We start from the raw sequence: 21,754 nt of genomic DNA on the forward strand, positions 1-21,754 counted from the left end.
AATAAAGTTGTCCGGCCACATGGTTTGAGAATTCTAAGTTCACCCAATATTAGGGGACATCTCTTCCTTGGAGAGCATGTGCCTCCATTCTCCTCTCTCCTCAATGCAGAGTGTGGTTCTGTGACAACATGCTCACGCTCAACCTCACTGGCCACAAACACTCCCATCTGGCTCCTGTCCCCCTCCTCCTCTCCAACTCCTGCCCCCAGCCCCTCCAGCCTGACATCACGGAACAATACAGCAACCTTACACAACGGTGACCTTGAAATCAACATGACTGACTCTCCGAAAGAACGGACATGGTTGTTGATGAACTTAAGGGTGTTCTTTTCTCCATTCCATGTGTGAGAGCAACAAATGACAGACCTGGCCCGGGCAACGAATCAACAAATGCAAAGACTAGCAACGAGAGACGAGATTATTGTTGGTGTTCTTTAGTTATAGAGATACAGGAGTATCCGGTTGTCTGACCTGTGATTTCACAGTGGTTGACTTCACAGGAGCATATCACCGGGGGGGACATTGGTTAAAGCCGAATCCCACCTCGGCCATCTCTTTCTTTTTATGTTTGTCATTAGAGAAAGGATGACGATAGTTTATACATGCATGTCACTAGGTCCCATTTTATTCCTGTGCTATAAATGTTTTGTTCACCCACTATTGTTACCCACTGTGTGTGGAAGGTGATGAAACCGTTGAACGCTAAAGGTTTGTTGTGTGGCTTTAGGATGCGAATTCCTCAGTCGGCCTGAGAGTCTCAGTGAGTGAAGCTAAATGTAGTGCAAGTGAAAAGAAAACACATTTTGAGTTGGATCTACTAGCCACTGAATCTGAACCGAGTGTTGGGCTGACGTGTCCCATAGTGATTGCACATCGAGTACGGAGAACGCAAAGCACAATATCTACAGTAAATCGGTGGCGACCTGGCTGAAAAGAAACCTTTGTGATCGCAATAAAGAATGTATGGCAGTCAGTCGGATGACGACACTGCATGAGACATTACGGTAGGCATTGCGAATGGTTCCTCGTCGTGATCACACGGCTCAATGCTTTTCCTTTAAAACTCTGCTTGATAAATGCTTATGAATATATGACTTCCCCCTGTATCCCCACCTACCCTCCTGTGTGTGTTTCAGACCACTTCACCCAGGCGCTGCACTGTGAACACGAGTGTGTGAGGGACCTGTCGACCCGGCCCGGCCGTCTGTCTCCCATGGAGAACTACCTGCCTCTACACTACGACTACCTGCAGTTTGCCTACTTCCAGAGTGAGCAACATCCCCCTACTGCACCCTACTTTCACCTCGGTTTTACCTCTTACGCTTCGACTGCCTGCAGATCACCCGCTTCCAGAGTAAGGGCTGGAAGTATCGCCGGAGATCCGCGCTATAGTTAGAGGCAACGTTTCCGCGTTCGTCGGAGACTGCATTCGCAGTACAACCGCTGCATGTGTCGGCTCAATCGGATATTACCTTCGCAGTTAAATGTGGATCTTCCGAGATACTTCCCCCAATACGGATTGATCCCAGCCCCAAGTCTTACCTAACCGCACCCTGCTTTACCCTACCTGACACTGCTTGCCGACGTTCCAAACCACAGGGTGTGGTGTTCAGACTGCAGCGATGGCCAACCCAGATCTTGGAGGGATGTCGTGTGTACAGGCTTTTATTCACTAACAATAACACACCTATATCGAATGATCATGAATTAGGTCAATATTCCCCTGTTGACTCAGAGACAGGGAGCTGAGGAACACCTGGTCGCGGGCATTTGAAAAGGCAGGGATTACAAAGGCCAGAACTCGTATTCATAAAGCTTCTCAGAGTAGGAGTGCTGGTCTAGGATCAGCGCGACCTTTTTAGATTGTCATGAATTGGGACAGGGTGGATCTGATCCAAGATCAGCACTCCTAATCTGAGACACTTTGTGAATACAGGCCCAGACAATCAACACCAAACAGACCAGGACCACACCTCAATAGAGAAGCACACACTGTTCCACTCAAACTGATTCAGCAACATTTGTCCATGATCTGGTCTGTTGTTGTTCATAATAGGCCACCAGCATTTGTGTAGTCTGAGCTGTTTGGGGATCAGACATTAGAGGAGGGGGGGTTGGCAGGACAACATAGGAAAGGAGAGAAGGAAGGAAAAGCCAATGAGCTCATCAGAATATGTCTAATAAACCCAATTGGCTTATGGGATCCTAGGAAAAACACAGAGCTCAGTGAATCATTCCCAGCAGCAGCACTTAAAGGGATAGTTCAGGATTTTGGCAATGATGCCCTTTATGTACTTCCCCAGAGTCGGATGAACTCATGGATGCCCTTTTTATGTATCTGTGTCCAGTATGAGGGAAGTGGGTTAGTTTCGCAGGCCAATGCTAACTAGCGTTAGTGCAATGACTGGAAGTCGACAAGTCTTGAGTCGCCCGTCAAGTCTCCCCATCACTCAGCAGCCTCACATTGCTCTGCGGGAAGCTGTTTCCTCAATGATCCGTTCGGTGACATTGTCGCGGGGGGATTTACGGCCTCAAAGCCCCTCACTGTTTACGACCTGGGAACCAGGAGGAGACGCGCTGACCGCAGAAATGCTGCTGCCTCAGGCCTGGCCGCCCCACCAGGAAGTGATATGTGAGCCCAACTACTTTACAAGATGGTAAAGCGCACGTGTCAGGGTGGATGTATGTGTGTGCATGCGTGTGCATGTGTGTATGTGTTACTTGCAATTCACTACTTGCTGTAAGCACTTTAGGGACGGGAGATACTGCCCTAGCCTGGAGCCTGGAGCAACTGTGGGTATGTGTGTGTGTTTCCAGTACCTCACCTAGCCTCTGACAAACTCTCACTGTTGTAGCGCTACTGCTGCTTGCTCCATTGTGGTCATGCGCCTGGAATGTTCAGCCGCGCTAGACTTCAAAATCTCATTTAGACCTAGGGGTTGCTTTATGACATGTGGACCTGTGCCGAACTTTGAGTGGAAACCTATAGGAAGTGTCTGTCATACTGTCTTCATCCCCAATGGCACCCTATTCCCTATATAGTGCACTACTTTTGACCAGAGCTCCATGGATGCTATTTGGGATGCAGTCTTACAGGGGAGTTCAGGGAGGGAGTCTGTAACGGAGGTGTGATGACAGTCCCTCTTGTTTAGGCGGGGCACAGAAGGATGGATGGAGGTCTTTTCAAGCTCTCTACCTGTCAACAGACTCATTAAACACCACCTTGCCTGAAACCTATTTCTATTGATTTATCTCTCTCTCTCTCACTGTTTCTCTTTCTTTCGCTCTCTGTTCCCCCCTCTCTCTCTCTCTCTCTCTCTCTCTACCCCCTTTCTTTCAATTTCAATATTCAATTCCATTTTCAATTGTGTTGTCAAAGCAACACAACAGAACGTAACACTAACGTCCATTTTATAATGTCTTCTTTCTCTCTGTCTCTCCAGTGAACATGGTGGAGGAGGCGATGGAGTGTGCCAAGTCCTACCTGCTGTTCCACGAGGGGGAGGAGTTTATGACTGAGAACGTGGAGTACTACAGAGAGGCCGTGGGCCACGACGTCAAGCCCCGGGAGGTAAGACCTTGGTTGCATCCAAAATGGCACCCTATTCCCTATTATAGTGCGCCATATTTAATCCGGACCCACATGGGCTATTCCCTAGCCTGGTCCTGGATCATTTTTGTGCTATAATTTCAACTATTTGTCAACCCAAACTGTTTGGCATGATAATGAGTGGCAAGGAGTGGCATGTTGACACAAAAAGACTGGCACCCAGGCTAGCTATTCCCTATATGGTATAGTGCACTACTTTTGGTAGTAATAAATAGTGCACTGTAAGGAATAGACGCACCTTGTTATTTGCTTTGTTCACGTTGGAGGGTACTTTAATCAGTTACTGTTGCTCTTTCTACGTTGTATGGCCAAATAGTTGGGGCCCAGGGTTTAGTTTTGATTCCTACAGATTTACTGCCCAATAGATTTTATAAGCCTGATATTGCTGCGTGAATTTAATGCCAGATTTTTTTTTTGTGACTCATCGTTTGTGTTTACCGGCAACCATATCCCCTTGGTTGTTCCTAATTATCGGGTTATTGGGAATGTAAATGTGCTGATAATTCCGAGCCGACGTTTGGAATAGGCTGCGTGTCAAACGGCTCACTATTCCCCCGTGGAGGGAATAGGGTGCTATTTGGGGTGCATCCGAAGTTCTCCAGGCAAACTGACTATCTCGAACTGGCAAATTAGCAGCCGGTTTTACCCCGAAGAACTTGTCCCCCCCCAAGAACGGTCGGCTTTAAACCCTGCACTCTCTGTACAGCCAAGGAGTCTCTTGTTCTGCGCTCCCTCCCTTGCAGGCCCATTTTCCTGGAAAGCCTGGAACCTATTAGAGTGAACGTGAGTTCTCCCAGTAGGGCCAGGGTGTGTGTGCGAGAGAGTTTGCGTGCGTTTGTGTGTGTGTGCATGCCAGTGGACAAACCGGTGCAGCTAATGACTGTGGTTAGGACTCTGACATCAACCATCTCAGTCCCTCTGGGTCTCTCCTCTCGGCCCCTCTACTCTCCTTTCCTCCATTCCATCTTTCTCTCCCTCTCAGTTTTTCTTCTCTCCTCTCCATTCCTCTCTTTCTTTCTCGTCCTTCTCTCTCTGCGGCTTCAGGGACCTCATTTAGCCACCATTTTGAGCAGTGAAGAGCCGTGGTCTGTCTGCCTGCCTTCCTGGCAAGGCCTCCTGTCCTTCAGGAACAGGGAGGAGGGGTTATATCATGCATTAATGCCCACAGAAACTATTTAGGAGCTGTTTACATTACAGGTGGAAAGAGGAGATTTTTTCGCCCACCCACAAACGCCACTGGCTACTCGGGTTTCAAAACAGCCTCGCCACTTCTTGTCTATTGCAGATCACCCGTTCTTTCCCTCATTCCTCCTCTGTAACAACATGCCATTTGACACCCACCATCTCAGATTGTTCTGAAATCGTTTCTGTAGTTAGAAACAGATAAGATTAGCATTCCTGCAACAATATTTTATTGAAATATAATTCAAATGTCCAATTTGGGTGCAATCAATTTGCCTCAGAGACTAATTGATTGCACCCAAATTGGACATTTTAATTTATAGGATTCATATAATATTCAATAAATATAGGACCTAACATCCTATTTGGACCAAACTTTTTTTCTAACAATGAGTAAGACATAAGGAATCCAAATAAATGGTCATAAGACCAACCCAACCCAACATTGAATATACAGTATCAGTTCTCTATGTCTGACAAGTAGTATGGGGCTGCAGCTTGGAGTATTGTTTCTTCATCCTATGTAATGTATTCTCAGTGAATTTTTTTTTTTTCGCCTGTTCAAAGAAATTAGTCACTGAAGTTGTTAGGTTTATGTCCCATCCTACATCCTGATATTACCAGCTTCTGACCACTAGATGGTGCTGTTGTTGCTTTCAGGTGATTATTTTTTTACTCTTATTATACTGCTCTGTTTATACACTGCCCCCATCCTCCCCTTCCCAAAATACACATGTAAATGTTGGACTATAAATTGTGCCATCCTGTATTAAAATTATGCTAAAATATTTATTCTATTCTACTGAGCCATTTACTTTATGTTCGTATTTTTGGATATTATTTCTTATTGTTATTGCATTGTCGAGACGTAACCTGCAAGTAAGCATTTCGTTGGACGATGTATACTATGGGTATTCCGTACATACAACTAATGAAACTTGAGGGGGGAATCTTCAAATGGTTTTTTCACCTAATAGCAGAAACAGCACCATCTAGTGGTCAGAACATGGCAATATCAGGATGTAGGGACCTAAACCTAACAACTTCAATGCAGCTCTATAGTACTTGTACTAGAGAACTGATACGACACTTAACAAAAATCTAAATGCAACATGCAACAATTAAAAATATTTGACTGAGTTACAGTTCATATAAGGAAATCAGTCAATTTAAATAAATTCATTAGGGCCTAATCTATGGATTTCACATGACTGGGAATACAGATATGCATCTGTTGGTCACAGATACCTTAAAAAAATATAGGGGATCAGAAAACCAGTCAATATCTGGTGTGGCCACCATTTGCCTCATGCAGCGCGACACATCTCCTTCGCATAGAGTTGTTGTCCCACTCCTCTTCAATAGCTGTGCGAAGTTGCCGGATATTTGTCGGGAACTGGAACACGTCGATCCAGAGCATTCCAAACATGCTCGGCCAATGGGTGACATGTCTGGTTAGTATGCAGGCCATGGAAAAACGGGGACATTTTCAGATTCCCGGAATTGTGTACAGATCCTTGCAACGTGTATTATCATGCTGAAACATGAGGTGATGTCGGCAGATGAAAGGCACAACAATGGGCCTCAGGATCTCGTAACGGTATCTCTGTGCATTGAAATTGCCATCGATAAAATGCAATTGTGTTCGTTGTCCGTAGCTTACGCCTGCCCATACCATAACCCGCCATCATGGGGCACTCTTTTCACAATGTAGACATCAGTAAACTTCTCACCCACCCGACACCATTCAGTCTGCCATATGCCCGGTACAGTTGAAACTGGGACTCATCCGTGAAGAGCACACTTCTCCAGCGTGCCAGTGGCCATCAAAGGTGAGCATTTGCCTACTGCAATTGGTTACAACGCCAAACTGCTGTCAGGTCAAGACCCTGGTGAGAACGACGAGCACGCAGATGAGCTTCCCTGAGACCGTTTCAGTTGTGCAAACCCACAGTTTCATCAGCTCTATGGGTGACTGGTCTCAGACGATCCCGCAGGTGAAGAAGTGGGATGTGGAGGTCTTGGGCTGGCGTGGTTACATGTGGTCTGCTGTTTTGAGGCCGGTTGGACGTACAGCCAAATTCGCTAAAACAACTTTGGAGGCGACTTATGATAGAGAAATGAACATGACATTCTCTGGCAACTCCTGCAGTGAGTATGACAATTGCACCCTCCCTCAAAACTTGAGACATCTGTGGCATTGTGTTGTATGAAAAAACTGCACATTTTAGAGTGCCATTTTATTGTCCCCAGTACAAGGTGCACCTGTGTAATGATCATGCTGTCTCAATCAGATATGCCACACGTGTAAAATGGATGGATTATCTTGGCGAAGGAGAAATGCTCACTAACAGGGATGTAAACAAATGTGAGCACAAAATCTGAGAAGAATAAGCTTTTTTTGTGCTCATGGAACATTTCTGCGATCTTTTATTTCAGCTCATGAAATATGGGACCAACACTTTACGTTGCGTTTATATTTTTGTTCCGTATATCTACACATTGTTGGGGATGGATTGGTGTGTGGTGTACGTGGTTGGCTTTTGACAATTTCATTGGATTCCAGCTAATGACTGTGGTTAGGACTGACATCAACCATCTCATTTGCTCCAGCAATGAGGCGAAGAGAGGACTGGACCAGCAGCTTGGCTGCTGAAGAGGTGTTAGGGTTGGGACAGTAAATAAGATATAAGAGGCACAGTGGTTATAAAACAATAGTCTTCCTTAAACGTTCTGCTTCAAGGGGTCAAATTTGGGAGATTCAGTCGCTCGGTAAATGTGCTAAAGTGATATCATTTAAAAAAAAAAAAAAAAAAAATTAACCTGTGGAGATTAACATGGCTGCCCGATATCTCTGTGTTTCTATAGAAGGCCGAGTGGTACCTGAGACGCCATAAGCAGGAGCTGGAGCTACTAGTGATTGGCAGTGAGAACATGCACGTGGAATTTACAGAGGGGGTGAGTACAGTGCATTGATGACAAAATGGAAACTCGGCCTCTTATTTTGAACTTTTTGGGCTGTCTCTGATACTTGTGAATGGCTTCCATGACTACTGAAAGGTCAATTGGGGGTGACGTTTCTGGTCCTGTTACTGGAACGTGTCATTTTTTAAATAGGGACACAGAAAATGAGAGCCAGCGCGCTGGGGCCAGATTACTGATTTAGGATCCGTTTGGCTTTTTTAGATCACAATTAATAAGATTAAATTGAGGGGGTGGGGTCTGATCCTAGATCTGCACTCCTACTCTGTGACACTTGTTGATACATATGGGCTGTATGTAGGACAGTAACAGGTGCCTGGTAGTTACACCATTCTAGCCGCAGGACACAGCACCACCTAGAGGCCATGATGGAAAACCATTGGTGCTCCAGCTTTTCATTCATGTACTTTTTGCACTTTAATGCTTCTGGATCTGCATCTATTCCACATAGTTGTAGTATAGATTTAGTATATATATTATAATATAAGGAGTTTGTATATAGTATATACACTGAGTGTACACAACATTAGGAACATGACATAGACTGACCGGCTGAATCCAGGTGAACCCTTTTGATGACACTTGTTAAATCAACTTCAAGTCATTGTAGCGGCCCCCCTCTTGACAGTGAAGGTAACAATTAGCGGTTTTACAGGTCATTTCCTGCTATTCTACACATTTTGCCATAGGATGGAGGCAATTAAGCCGACATGGGCTAAATGGTGACTGCTGATGCACAACCAAATTTCAAAATTGTACCATGTGTATTCTATTATTTTAACTCTCAGCAGTAAGTTGAGACCCAGACTGAATGACTAAAAAATATATATACAGTACCAGTCAAACGTTTTGACACACCTACTCATTCCAGGGTTTTTCTTTATTTGTACTATTTTCTACATTGTAGAATAACAGCGAAGACATCAAAACTATCAAATAACACATATGGAATCATGTAGTAACCAAAAAAGTGTTAAACAGATCAATATACAGTACCAGTCAAAGGTTTGGACACACCTACTCTTTCAAGAGTTTTTCTTTAAATTGACTATTTTCTACTTTGTGGAATGATATTGAAGACATCAAAACTAACAGACATCCCACTCATCGCAAACGGGATGGGATAGCGTATCGCTGCAGAATGCTGTCGTAGCCATGCTGGTTAAGTGTGCCTTGAATTCTAAATAAATCACAGACAGTGTCACCAGCAAAGCACCCCCACACCATCACACCTCCTCCATGCTTCACGGTGGGAACCACACATGCAGAGATCATCCGTTCACCTACTCTGCATCTCACAAAGACATGGCGGTTGGAACCAAAAATCTCAAATTGGATAAATTAGACCAAAGGTCAGATTTCCACCAGTCTAATGTCCATTGCTCGTGTTTCTTGGCCCAAGCCAAGCTTCTTCTTATTATTGGTGTCCTTTAGTAGTGGTTTCCTTGACATTTTCCGGATTGACTGATCTTCATGTCTTCATGATGAACTGTCGTTTCTCTTTGCTTATTTGAGCTGTTCTTGCCATAATATGGACTTGGTCTTTTACCAGATAGGGCTATATTCTGTATACCACCCCTACCTTGTCACAACACAACTGATTGGCTCAAACGCATTAATTAAGAAGGAAAGAAATTCCACAAATGAACTTTTAACAAGGCACACCTGTTAATTTGAAATGCATTCCAGGTGACTACCTCATGAAGCTGGTTGAGAGAATGCCAACAGTGTACAAAGCTGTCATCAAGGCAAAGGGGTGGCTAGTTTGAAGAATCTCAAATATAAAATACATTTGGATTACATTTACATTTGGACACTTTTTTGTTTACTACATGATTCCATGTGTTATTTCATAGTTTAAGTCTTCACTATTATTCTACAATGTAGAAAATAGTAAAAATAAATAAAAACCCCTTGAATGAGTAGGTGTGTCCAAACTTTTGACTGGTACTGTATATATTGGTGAAATTGGTCCGTGGGCCGACAAAAGGGGGCAGCTCATCCCTGATTCAGACAAGTGAGACATGGATTGTGTATGTGTCCCATTCAGAGTGTGAATTGGCAAGTCAAAATAATTGTCTTTGAACGGGATGTGTCTGGAACTTCAACACTGCAGGGTTTTTCACGCTCAAAAGTGTCCCGTGTGTATCAGGAATGGTCCACCACCCAAAGGACATCCAGCCAACTTGACACAATTGTAGGAAGCATTGTAGTCAACATGGGCCAGTATCCCTGTGGAACTCTTTCGACAACTTGTAGAGTCCATGCCCTGACGAATTGAGACTTTTCTGAGGGCAAAAGGGGGTGCAACTCAATATTAGGAAGGTGTTCCTAATGTTTTGTACACTCAGCGTAGGTTTACTTACTATGCCTGTAATATGTGGTTGTCTAACCTAGATACCTTAAGATGAGCGCTATAACTGTAAGTTGCTCAGAACAAGAGCATCCGCTAAATGACTAAAATGTACAATTCTGATCTGTCAGTGTTTTACCTTGTCTTGTAGCATTACTGGACCAGCACAGGTGGAAGAGAGGATTCGAACAGGTGAGCAAACCCAGAAATATCCTCTTGGAAATGTTAACTTGTTCAATAGTTGTCCCATGGAATGTCCTGTATATTAATGAATATCAGATGTGTAGTTTACAAGGGCAACACTGTGTCAGATAGTTTAGACTCAAGTGATTCTTTTCACTTATAGACAATAATAAATGAATGAAAACTGTATTATGTCCTGTGTCGTATTTGACTGTAGTACCTCTGCTTTGTGTGGTATACACCACTGACATCTATTGGATACTTTCAGTATGGCATGGTTCTTGTGTAATCTGTTGTGGCAAATAGTTGCACACTCTATATATGCTCCCAATAAATACTATTTAGGGTATTTCAATTACTTTCAAAGACATTTCAGAGTAAGTATTTGTATATATATATATATATATACTTGTTTAAATACAAGTCAGTTGAATATCGGAATATATTTGGAAATACTTTTAAACACGTCAAATAGAAGTAGGCAATTCGGCCACATTATTTGAAAAAAATAAAGAAAATAAGTATTTCAAATATAAAGACTCAAATACACATGTATTTGTCTGCTAGCTACTTCCGTAGATGTAACATAAGAAGACACTGAAGGCCTACCGCAGCCCGAATGATTGTCCTCAGCCTTGTTATAAGCATGTACTGTCTGCCTGTTGACGTGGCTCCGTGCTCTGTTCTTGCATTCCCCCAGGATCCCCTCTGGTACCGATGGATGGATGGAGTATGTACCCATCTCAGAGAAGAAGAACTTCACTCTGGCCCCACCACAGGAGCTCAGAGAAGGTAGGACATCCTCTGTTCCCGACACCAATGCTTTTCCAACCTCTCCTCGGGGACCACCGGACGCTTCACACTTGATCGGTTGACAAATGTGTGCTAGCTCTAGAATGTTTGAAATACATGGAACGGCCTGACTCTGAGAAGAGATTAATAGGACTCTGCAAATAAAGCAGAATTTAGATTGAACTAACCCATGATGTGATGTGTAAACAACTTGACAGATGAATGTGTTCCAGCATAGATGAGGTAACACTTTGCCCTCATCCTCTGTACTGGTTTGTGTGTTTGTCTGTGTGTGTACTGTAGGAGGGCCCTTGGTGTATGACAGTGTGCAGCTGGTCCAGAACTCAAAGGCCCTGAACGGAACTCAGAGGGTTCTTCTGGATGATGTCATATCTGTGGACGAGTGTGCCGAGCTCACAAACCTGGCCCATGTAAGACTGCTGAATCTTATATTTGGTATTTTTGGGTATATTATTAGGATCCCCATTAGCTGTTGCGAAAGCGGCAGCTACTCTTCCTGGGGTTCCACACAAAACATGAAACATGACAAAATACAGAACATTAATAGACAAGAACAGCTCAAGGACAGAACTACATCCAAGTATTCACTATCATGAATTGTACTGTGTGTAAACGTGCATTTCAATTGATCGCTATTTAGTGTGTCGTTACAGGTTTACAGTGAACACTATGGGCCGGTTCCCCAGACACATATCAGGCCTAATCCTTGGACTGAAAAGCGCTTTCAATGGAGTATTCTCCGCCAAGTATGCTTTTTAGTCCAGGACGAGGCTTAATACAATCCGTGTCCAGAAAACTGGCCCTTAGTGCACTTTGTGAACATGGCCATTGTTTGGTACTTGATAAATGCATTTCTAGAATATGAGAGCCAGGGGTTCAGTGCTCTTGTTTGGTCTACAGACTGTCACTATGGCAGGAGACGGATACCGAGGGAAGATGTCTCCTCACACGCCCAACGAGAGGTTTGAGGGAGCCACTGTGCTGAAAACACTGCAGGTAAGCAACGCGCCTATACATAGACACAATGGAGAAGATTAAATGAACCTCTGTTTGAAACCGCTTGATTCGTATTGCCCTTTTCATGTAACAATCTCTCAGTAACGGTCTTGTCTCAAAGTTATCAAAAGTCACTCTTTCAGTACCTTAGTAGGCAACTACAGAATATGTTTGGTTCCTTACAAGCAGGGATGCAAATTAAGATACCCTGCTAGCCTGAGGCTCGTATTTTTCAGACTGGGCTAGTATAATTTATTTTCAAACAAACTTTGAAAAAAGTGTGTCACCCAGGCTAGTAGAAGTTGTAGTCTACTAGCCAGGCTGGCTAGTGCAGTTCTATCCTTGGCAACATGCTGAGTGAATATTTACCCATTATTATTATTTCTACTGTGTTACCTGCAGTACGGCTATGAGGGCCGTGTCCCATTGAGGAGCGCTCGTCTGTTCTATGATGCCAGTGAGAGGGCCAGACGCATCATCGAGTCCTACTTCCTGCTCAACTCGACGCTCCACTTCTCCTACACACACCTGGTGTGCCGGACCGCAATCACAGGTGAGCCAAGTCATTGTGTGACTTTGAGAGTTTGAGCATGTAGATTTAGTCAAATTTGGTTTAGTTTGCCTCTTTGTTGCTTTAGTCAAGTTCGTCTCGGTTTGGTGCTGTTTTGGGGTTAATAAAGTTGGTCTCTGTTTTGGGTTTAATATAAGTTTTATGTCTGTTTGGTATAGGGCAACAGGACCATAGAAATGACCTGAGCCATCCCATCCACGCTGACAACTGTCTGTTAGACCCAGAGGCCAACGAGTGCTGGAAAGAACCACCAGCCTACACCTACAGAGACTACAGGTTACCACCTAGCTCTGGGCCTTCATTTTTCCACGATGAATATACATTTCAATGTAGTTATGAAGCAGCTTAGGGTACAAGCTCTGGTCCATGGCTAAAGCTGCCTCCTAACAACATTGAAACATATTTGCGCTGTCAATGGCACCATATTATTACCGTTACCTAGTGTTAAATAGTCATGGCTCGAATTTTCAATTGTTTTCATTGTGTCCTAAGTGCTCTGCTGTACCTGAATGGAGACTTTGAGGGAGGAGAGTTCATCTTCACAGAAATGGACGCCAAAACAGTCACAGTGAGTCCTCTCCTGAGAAGGGAAATCTTCTTTTTTTTGAAGAGTGAAGTGAGCAAAAGGTCTCATGTCATTGCCCGTCTTTTCGCATGTTTTTATTAGTCCTACTGTCTTACCCTTTCTCCGTTTGGAGCCTCGTCTAAATAAAGCTGGAATTTCCCACGTCCAATGTGATCCCATTCCACCACGACAGTCAGGTACTGACCCTGGTCTCCCCCCTCCTCCTCCCCTAGGCACAGGTGAAGCCAAAGTGTGGTCGTATGGTGGGGTTCTCGTCTGGCGGGGAGAACCCCCATGGAGTGAGGGCCGTCACCAGGGGGCAGAGGTGTGCCGTGGCCCTGTGGTTCACCCTGGACCCCCTCTTCAGAGAACTGGTAAACACACTACAGCCGTGGCCCTATCATAATGTCTTCTTTGATTATGTCTTTCACAGGGACACATGTCTAGAGTATAGTACATCATGTTATGTACAAGATGTTTATAATGGCTATTGATTTAGGGATATATTTATTGCTCTTTAGTTAGGAAGATGATTATTTTGGGAAGATGTTTGTCACGAGACATAACTCCTCTCTTTTCTCCCTCTCTCCCTCCCTCTCTCTTTCTCCTCTAGGAGCGCCTGCAGGCAGATGAGGTGATGCAGGCGTTGGACAACCAGAGCAGCCAATCACAGTGGGACACAAGCCTCAACATCAACCCCAAAGACGAGCTGTAGTAGTCCGCCGGCCCCCAGCCCAGCACCCCCCCCCCAAATCTTTATATCTATCTATTTATTTAATGAAGTTTGGATCAGAACAATTTTATTTTTGTACTGTTTGAAGTGCAAGGTTATATAGTTGTTTGTGTTGCCGTCGTGGCTTTTAGTCTTGTTGTTGTGATTTATTTTTCTCCTTCTGTACATACCAGTACTTGAGTTCGCGTTTGGGTCTTTGTTTTTCTTTCCATTGACTCTCTCTCTCTCTCTCTCTCTCTCTGTTGGGGTGAAACCCAGTCATTGTGCCTCACACTTAATAAGGTCCAGTTTACTTTGTGATGACTTTATGAGGTCCAGTTGACTTTGTGATGACTTTATGAGGTCCAGTTGACTTTGCGACGACTTAAAATGCTCAGTTCCCTTTGTGATGAATTTGTGTAGTGTGCGGGTGTGCGCGCGCACGAGGTTGTTACAACACAGACCTGTCATACGTATGAACAGTTCTTCCTGCACTGTGATCAAGCGAAAGAGAAGAACAGCAGTCGACATTGCCGTTCTCTTGTTATAGAAAAGACAACGGGCTGTTTATAACGTTTCAAACATGAACTCCTAAAACAAATCGGCCGTGGGATTATCTCCTCCGGGCGGTGTAAACACAGTTGATATGTTTCATCTGCTTATTCACTGAAACATTGGCTGGAGTATATGCATTCACCGAGAGAAAGAGGTCAGGCATTTCTTTACAAACAGGGAGCTGCAAATCCCTTTCGGTGACTGACAGCGATGACTGAACTGATCTGTCACTATTTTCCCGTGCACTTTCTTCTCGTTCGTGGTGTGGTGAAGAGACACAGTCTTCGTGACTCACATCCCTCCCTAGCTCTGGTCCATGGCGCTAGCAAGCCTTACTAACGCCTTGGACCAGAGCGAATCCCTCCCGTCAATTGCAATCAAAACGCCGAGCAAGATAACTGTTTACAAGTTAGCTGACACACGGGCATGGAGTGTGTTTGTTGTTATTGTTGTTGTTGTTGTGTGTTTGACATGTCTGTTTTTAAGATAGACAGCTGCTATTGCAATTGTCGGCATTTGATATTAGAAGCTTTTTAATAAAAGATGTCGTTCATTCCTGTTTAAAGGAATTCCTATTTTAAGGTGGCTTATAGGTATCCTTTCCTTTCGAAACTTCCTCATTTCCTGGGTCAAAATAGACAGACAGGCACACACACTGTTAAAATCCAATGGAAAGAACGTGCCTTGTGTACTATGATATTTCAGTGATTACAACTGCTAACTATCCGTAACTTATGCATTTTAAGTTAGATTAGGGGTTTTATCTTATTTTTTGATAGGGAGGATGGCCACTCACTAATATTTAAATATAAATTGCTGTAGCACAAACAAATTGTTGTATCCATCTCTTTTGTTGTCAGTGTGTACTTATAAATTAAAAAGACAATATTTCATAAAATAACTTCAACCGTGTCCTTTATTATTTGGGAACGTGTAAATTGTTTACAATATGTGAACACATTGTCTATAGGTTCAGTTGTAAACCAACAGCATTTCATGAAGTGGTTTTACAAAAATGTATTTGAAAATCTAACCATGAATATGACGATAAGTAAATATGACGATAAGTAAATCTATCTTAAATATCAAGATAAACATAGAGGTGAATTATTCATAGTACTGACTGTTCCAACTCAGACTTGTCTAATTACAAATGATGTATGCCGTATCAAACCATAATTCTTTTTTAAATCTCTTAGCATCTATAGTCAGTGCATTGTCTCAAATCAGATAGCCGCGGGAAGTAGGGGTGCTTCAGCACCCACTGAAAAATCGGTGGAAAATGCACACACCAAAAGAAATCTTCGCAGCACCTCAAAACATCTTTAGAATGAAGCCGTAGAATGGCGCCCTCTGACGGAAGACAATGTGGTCGGCGTAGATGCCACTACTACAAAGGACCTAACTTAAGATAGATTTAAGAATAAACTTAAAAACACTCGGTGACAAACGGTTCATAAAGGCATTGTGGTAACAGTGGCAATATGGGCTACCCACACCGAGACGACCTACTAGCACTGCAGGCATTGGTGAGCTCAATGTCTTCTAGTAGGCTAGGTTAAAGTGCATCAGCAACAGAGGAGGCTGTTGACAATGTAGAGAACAAGTGCCAGTAGACCTATGATCACATTCTGTATATATATTTGTCGTCGCACAGCTATTGAGCCAGTCACCTTGGTTATAATCATTCATTTGATCAAATCTCTTTATATACTGTACACAGCGAGCACAGGATTGATCCCCGACACCTGATCAATACGGAACCCTTGGGAGTTGGGCATGTCTTACGAGGTAACGTCGAAGGGAACAGAACTTCGGAGGTCCTAAACGGATCATCTGTGACAAATGAAAAAGTAGAAAACAAAGCCCTTCTCTCAACAGTAGTCAACAGTGCTGATCCCATCTAAAGATTCACTTTCAGTAAAAATGCCTCATTTTAAGTTGATACTGGAACAGAGCCTAGATTTCTTTGGTGATTCCCCTCTCCCTTAGGCCTCGCCCACACTGAGATTTCTTTTTTTTTCAGATGGAGACTATGCTTTTTCAATGGGAGCCGTCCAATGCAGGATGAATGACAACGGAGCTGATTGTCCCCCCCCCCCCAAAAAAAAATGTTCCTTATGAAAAAGTGTAGATTAGTTGTACCTTTATAGAGCAAAAATTGACAACTATGTAGGCCCTAAGTCGTATACAATTTCATCCGTGTTCATGTGTCTCTGTGTACCCTGTACCCTTAGCTTTGCTCAGATCTCGACTATTTCCTCTCGAGGTATGATGTTGCGAATGGTGGGTTCAGAAGCCGCTCAGAAGCGGTACGCCAGGTGCTCAGTGAAGCGGAAAGGCTTGGTCTCGTTGACGGTGCACAGGAGGTCCTGCATGCGCCGGGCGCGCCGCTCCTCAAACACCAGCCTGCGGGAGCGCTCTCTGGCCGCCTGCTGCTCCGCCCGCTTCTCTGCCCGCTTCTTCTTCAGCCACCTGATGAGAGAGAGAGAGAGAGAGAACCGGACACATTATTTAAAAGATCTTGAGTGTCCAGGACCAGGGCGATCCAACCCGGTTCCTGAAGAGCTACCCTGCTATAGGTTTTTAACTCCAACCCCAGTTGTAACTAACATGATCCAGCTTATCAACCAGCTAATTATTAGAATCAGGAGCGCTAGATTAGGGTTGGAGCGAAAACCTACAGGATGGCAGCTCACCAGGAACAGGTTTGGAAAGCAATGGTCCAGACTATCTCCAAGGCCCTTCCAACAGTAGACAGACTGAGTAGGGACTCACAGTTTGAAGGCTCGTTCACACTCTTCTTGGTTGTGCATGTAGAATCCACTCTCCTCCTCCAGCCTCTTCATCTCCTCCAGCTGTCTGTCTCTCTGCTGTTGTTCGTGTTTCCTCTGCAGCCACGACTTAAAGGCCTCGCCTGGGTCACTGTGCTCCCTCTGAGGGAGGTGGGACACGGGGAAAAATCTGGTCAAAACGCTTTCACTCACTATCCTACTTTTTTGGATTTGCTTTTCACAAGCTTTCTGGTGCAGTATATTCTATGATTGCACAAAATATTATAGCAGTTTAGAATACAGATACCCAATAACAACTTTTTCATTTCTTTATAATACGTTTCAGAAAATAACTTTCTAACCTTTATTTATTAAATTATTTAAGTAAATAGCATGTACATTTAGCTGAAAGCACTGATTTCTACATAGTACTACTACAGTACAATTACAGTACTACAACAGCCTGTGCTTGTGTGCTAGTGTCACCCTCTAGTGGCCTGTGCGTACCCTGCCATTCCTTCTCTCCATCTCCTGGGCTCTGTCGATCCTCTTCTCCTCCTGCAACTGCTCCCTCTTCCTCACCAGCCATGCCCGGAACGCCAGTTCATTCTCCTGACGCTTCTGCTCATCCTCCTCCCTCTTCCTCTGCTCCTCCTGAGAGAAGGGGCAGGGGTAGAAATAGAGAGAGAGAGAGAGAGAGGAGTCGGGGAGATAAAGAGAGAGGGGAAGCAAGGAGGATCATATAAAAACAGAAGGGGGAGAGGTAGAAAGAGTTACACAGGAAAACAGAAAAGGGGATTTATCTTTCATGATAAGCATTGGGACGTCCTGTGCTCCCCACCTCTCTGGCGAGCCTCTCTCTCCTCTCCTGTATTTTGTTCAGTAGCTCCTTCTGTTGGGGCGAGAGAGTGAAGGTGGCCTGCTGGGTAGGGGCACTGTTGGCCGACTGCACCCTGCGCTTAGTGCCCCTCCCTCCGCTGCCCCTCTGGCTGTGACTGGCCGAGTTGGGCCGGTTCCTGGGCTGGGCCGGAGGTCTGGGGGCGCGGTGGTGCTCGATCCCTATGGACATAGTGCTAGAGATGGGACGCAGCGGGGAGGATGTGGGGGTCTTGTTCGGGCTTAGGTCATTTGGACGGGAGGACGAGCGTGAGTTGTCGCTGGGGAAGCTCGCTAAAGGTGGCAGCATCAGGCCACGGCTCTCCATCTCCTTCAGGCTGACAAGGTCAAACTTGCCATCTTTCTCCACCAGGACCTTGCCCTCTTTCCCTGGTCCACTCTGGCCAGCCTCCCCACCACCCCCACCCTTGAGCCCCTGCCCTCCTCCTTCCCCTTCCCGAGGGGTGAGCTTCATCTCAGAGAGCTTCCCTGACACCTCACTCTCTACCTCCATTTCCTTGCTGGCCGTGCTGCTCACCTGCTCTACCACCCCTGCCTTTTGGGGGGTGCTGCTGTCTTTCTCGTACTCCAGTGGCGCCACCACCAAGTCCACCAGCGTTTCTTTGAAGTGAAGACGTCGGCGCCGAGTCATGTCCGGCGCTTCCTGGTCCTGCAGCTGCCGATTGGCTAGCTGGATCTTCTCCAGGATGTACTTCTTCTCCTCTTCCGGTTGGTCTTCCAGCACCGGAGGGGGCGGCGCTAGGGGGGATCCGCCCTTATATGGACTGTCTCGGTCGGAGTCGAACTCCAAAGGTTCCATGGGCGAGGGCCACCTCTCCTCCTCCTCCGCCTTCTCTGACTCGCTCGCCCACTTCTCCTCCTTCAGGCTTTTCTTGTCCTCCTTCCTCCCTCGCTTCTTCTCTTCCTCCTTCCCCTCCTCCTTCAGCTCCTTGTCTATTTCGGCCTCGATGTCCTCGTAGTCAGGTTCCTGTTGAGGAGGAGTGACGGAGTTCTATTCACCTGAGTCTCTCAGCAGACAGTGTGTCAGCAAACGATATGTTAATTAGGTACTTTGATACTTTGTGAGAGACATGACGACTGTGTGTATGTGTGTGTGGTTATCAATGTACCCAGTCCAGAGCCCTATAGCTGTGGCCCAATGAAAGTGTCTGGATGTGTGTCAGTGGGTTGGATTTCACACACATACACTGAGATGCAGGCGCACGGTAACACAACACCACAAACTGTGGGCGCATTTGAGCAGATCACTTTTGTCAGGTTGGTGACCATCGTTGGTCACCGCCTTCCAAAGTGTGTTGTATTATGGGGATAAAAAAAATAGTCCGATTTGCACTTGCATGACGACTGTATGAGCTTTATAACAGATCAAAAGTCATGAAATTTTGACTGCAAATGTATTTCTGCAGTTGCTCTTCACCAACTTCATCCTGCAGCCATTACCTGCGTTGTGGGAGGTTCTATTGCCAACCAATCATTAGGGTGTTATTGTTTGACTCATGTGATCATGACCAAAGACCTGACTAAAACAGGAACCAACTTTGCCGCCATTCATGTGTAGTTGAAAGTGATATTTGTGGGCTCTCTTTCACCAATTGATAGTACAATGTTAACAACTATATTTACAGTTTGTGAGTGTGTGATATGGGGGTTGGAGACACTGGCAACACTGCCATGTTACACTGAGCTTTGCTGTTGGAAAACCGCATCAGTGTCCGACCTTCGGCTGTCCCAGATGCACTTTCCCCCACTTCACTCCTTAACTTTTGTTTACAGTTGGTTGCTTTCGCCTTTCCTACTCAAAAGATCCCTGTGACATGGTCACAGGAAGTGGGCAAGCCGGGCGACCCAGCCGCTCACTGACCTACTTGGCCGTCGCTCCTGAGGTGCATTCAGTTCACTTGAACGTTTGCTACGTTGCCGAACGGTTTGTACTGAACGACACGTTTCCCCAAAACGTTGTTATACGTTCTTGAATAGACTTTGAGGTGCGTTTGCTCCCATTTAGTGGGTGTGGCAAGGTGTGGCTTGAAGCAATGAGTGATATTAAAAGGCAGTGGCTATGCTGACAGTGTTGCCCAACCCACAACCCAACCCCTCCCCTTTTTTCGACTGGACGTTCAGTACAGCACCGTTTCCGGTCAGTGGAACGTTCCAGAACATAAAAAAGTACTTAACGCAGCCCTGGGTCCTCACTGATCAGCTAATCCCCGCTGACCTACCTGGCCGTCGCTCCTCCCCTTCCCGCTTATCAGCCAATCCCTCTGACCTACCTGGCCGTCGCTCCTCCCCTTCCCGCTTATAAGCCAATCCCTCTGACCTACCTGGCCGTCGGTCCACCCGTCCTCGCTGATCAGCCAATCCACACTGACCTACCTGGCCATCGTTCGTCCCCTCCTCACTGATCAGCCAATCCAGGTCCTTCTCAAAGTCGTCCTCATACTCCTCCTGGGTCCTAGTGCTCGTTGGCACCAGACTCATCTTCTCCAAAGGAATAGCGTGAAGAACAATAGAAGATCAACCGGAGCATTGTATATGCAGGGCCATTTGTGATGATAGCCCCATAATTATACTTCCAAGGGTATACATACTTCCATTGTATTTAAACTCACACCAGTTCAGTTCGACTTTGTGCATTGACAATCCCTCATAAAACTAAAATAGAATAGCATTCCCGACTGTTTTGCGCACACATCACAAGCATACAACTTCTGAACACTCACAGATCATATGTCACACAATACTATAGTGGACCTGTATCCACGACTCCCGTGGCCCTCCCATGGCCAAATGACGCATAGCCCCGGATAAACACTTCAACCTGGGACAGGTGCAGTTGTTTGCATTCTTTTTTATTATGGGATCGTATTGTGAAATAGGCTAACTTGTCTTAACTGTTGTTGGAATTACTGGCAGATGTATTGCAGCTTGTAGAATATTACTGATACAACAGGACTGCGTGATGTGACAGACAGACATAGCCTAGTCTCTAGGCTCCAATACAAGAGGAAACATAGAAGCCTAACACGATGATGTAAACATTAGAATAGGCCACTATTTCCACAAGCAATAGCCTACACACTTTATTATGAGGCGCAAGTCTGAAATAATTAGAAGCACAACCGTACCGTTACCCAAACATCGAAATGAACTCACCACTACCAGATGCTTGTGCGTCTCCTTTTTACTCAGAATAAAAATAAAATGTGTATTATATCCTCTTATATGGGAACTCGTTATTCGTTTTAATGGCCTACATTTTGGTGATACAAGCCGGCCGGAGCACCTGTCAAGATAATCTCCTGTGCGTGTCCCTCTCCGCTGCTCCACTAAAGGCTTTAATAATCCTGTTGTCATAGAGACCTACAACACGCACATGCGTAAAAAAGAAAACAAGTCTCTCACACTCGCGCAAACACACACTTCTTCACCTCAATGCACACAGACACATCTATACATCTATGAAACTGTCAGTAATGAGTACTGGGAAGGATTTTATAGACTAGCGTAGGCTACACTCTAAATATGTGCTCCAAAATGGTATTATGAACATGTTATTGTGAG

General features: G+C 45.0%; 2 protein-coding genes across 3 annotated transcripts in view; one reads left to right on the forward strand and one right to left on the reverse strand.

Annotated features, from left to right (window-relative positions):
- The window catches only part of LOC118386998 (prolyl 3-hydroxylase 2-like), a 91,240-nt gene extending 75,817 nt beyond the window's left edge, over positions 1–15,423 (forward strand). Inside the window, exons 4-16 of one of the 2 annotated variants that reach the window (XR_008144466.1) lie at positions 1,137–1,268; positions 3,444–3,571; positions 7,661–7,750; positions 10,279–10,319; positions 11,011–11,102; positions 11,406–11,533; positions 12,024–12,113; positions 12,516–12,672; positions 12,849–12,966; positions 13,183–13,258; positions 13,489–13,629; positions 13,869–14,300; positions 14,331–15,423. Coding sequence is in view for 1 of the 2 variants with exons in the window: in XM_052526826.1 (XP_052382786.1) it covers positions 1,137–1,268; positions 3,444–3,571; positions 7,661–7,750; positions 10,279–10,319; positions 11,011–11,102; positions 11,406–11,533; positions 12,024–12,113; positions 12,516–12,672; positions 12,849–12,966; positions 13,183–13,258; positions 13,489–13,629; positions 13,869–13,970 (1,295 nt within the window). In the remaining variant the exon portion in view is untranslated. Of the gene's footprint in view, positions 1–1,136; positions 1,269–3,443; positions 3,572–7,660; positions 7,751–10,278; positions 10,320–11,010; positions 11,103–11,405; positions 11,534–12,023; positions 12,114–12,515; positions 12,673–12,848; positions 12,967–13,182; positions 13,259–13,488; positions 13,630–13,868 lie in introns of both variants that reach the window. The other variant, XM_052526826.1, reaches the window with a different exon arrangement.
- On the reverse strand, positions 15,421–21,552 carry ccdc181 (coiled-coil domain containing 181). The gene is made up of 6 exons (XM_035775129.2): positions 21,347–21,552; positions 20,567–20,671; positions 18,138–19,160; positions 17,804–17,950; positions 17,301–17,458; positions 15,421–16,997 (listed from the first exon to the last, which is right to left on the reverse strand). Exons 1-6 carry the CDS (start codon positions 21,545–21,547, stop codon positions 16,826–16,828), a joined length of 1,806 nt encoding a protein of 601 aa, XP_035631022.1. The 5' UTR covers positions 21,548–21,552; the 3' UTR covers positions 15,421–16,825.
- Between the last annotated feature and the right edge of the window lie 202 nt (positions 21,553–21,754).

Source organism: Oncorhynchus keta, chromosome 1 (genome assembly GCF_023373465.1).
Source record: "Oncorhynchus keta strain PuntledgeMale-10-30-2019 chromosome 1, Oket_V2, whole genome shotgun sequence".
In the NCBI taxonomy this organism is placed as follows: domain Eukaryota; kingdom Metazoa; phylum Chordata; class Actinopteri; order Salmoniformes; family Salmonidae; genus Oncorhynchus; species Oncorhynchus keta.

Excerpts from the sequence above, each read along its gene's own strand:
- ccdc181 (XM_035775129.2), bottom strand. The coding sequence starts at position 21,547 with ATGACAACAGGATTATTAAAGCCTTTAGTGGAGCAGCGGAGAGGGACA. Across the intron at positions 20,672-21,346 it reads CGCACAAGCATCTGGTAGTG|ATGAGTCTGGTGCCAACGAG; the intron begins GTGAGTTCATTT and ends CCTTTGGAGAAG. Across the intron at positions 19,161-20,566 it reads AGGGGACGAACGATGGCCAG|GAACCTGACTACGAGGACAT; the intron begins GTAGGTCAGTGT and ends CCTCCTCAACAG.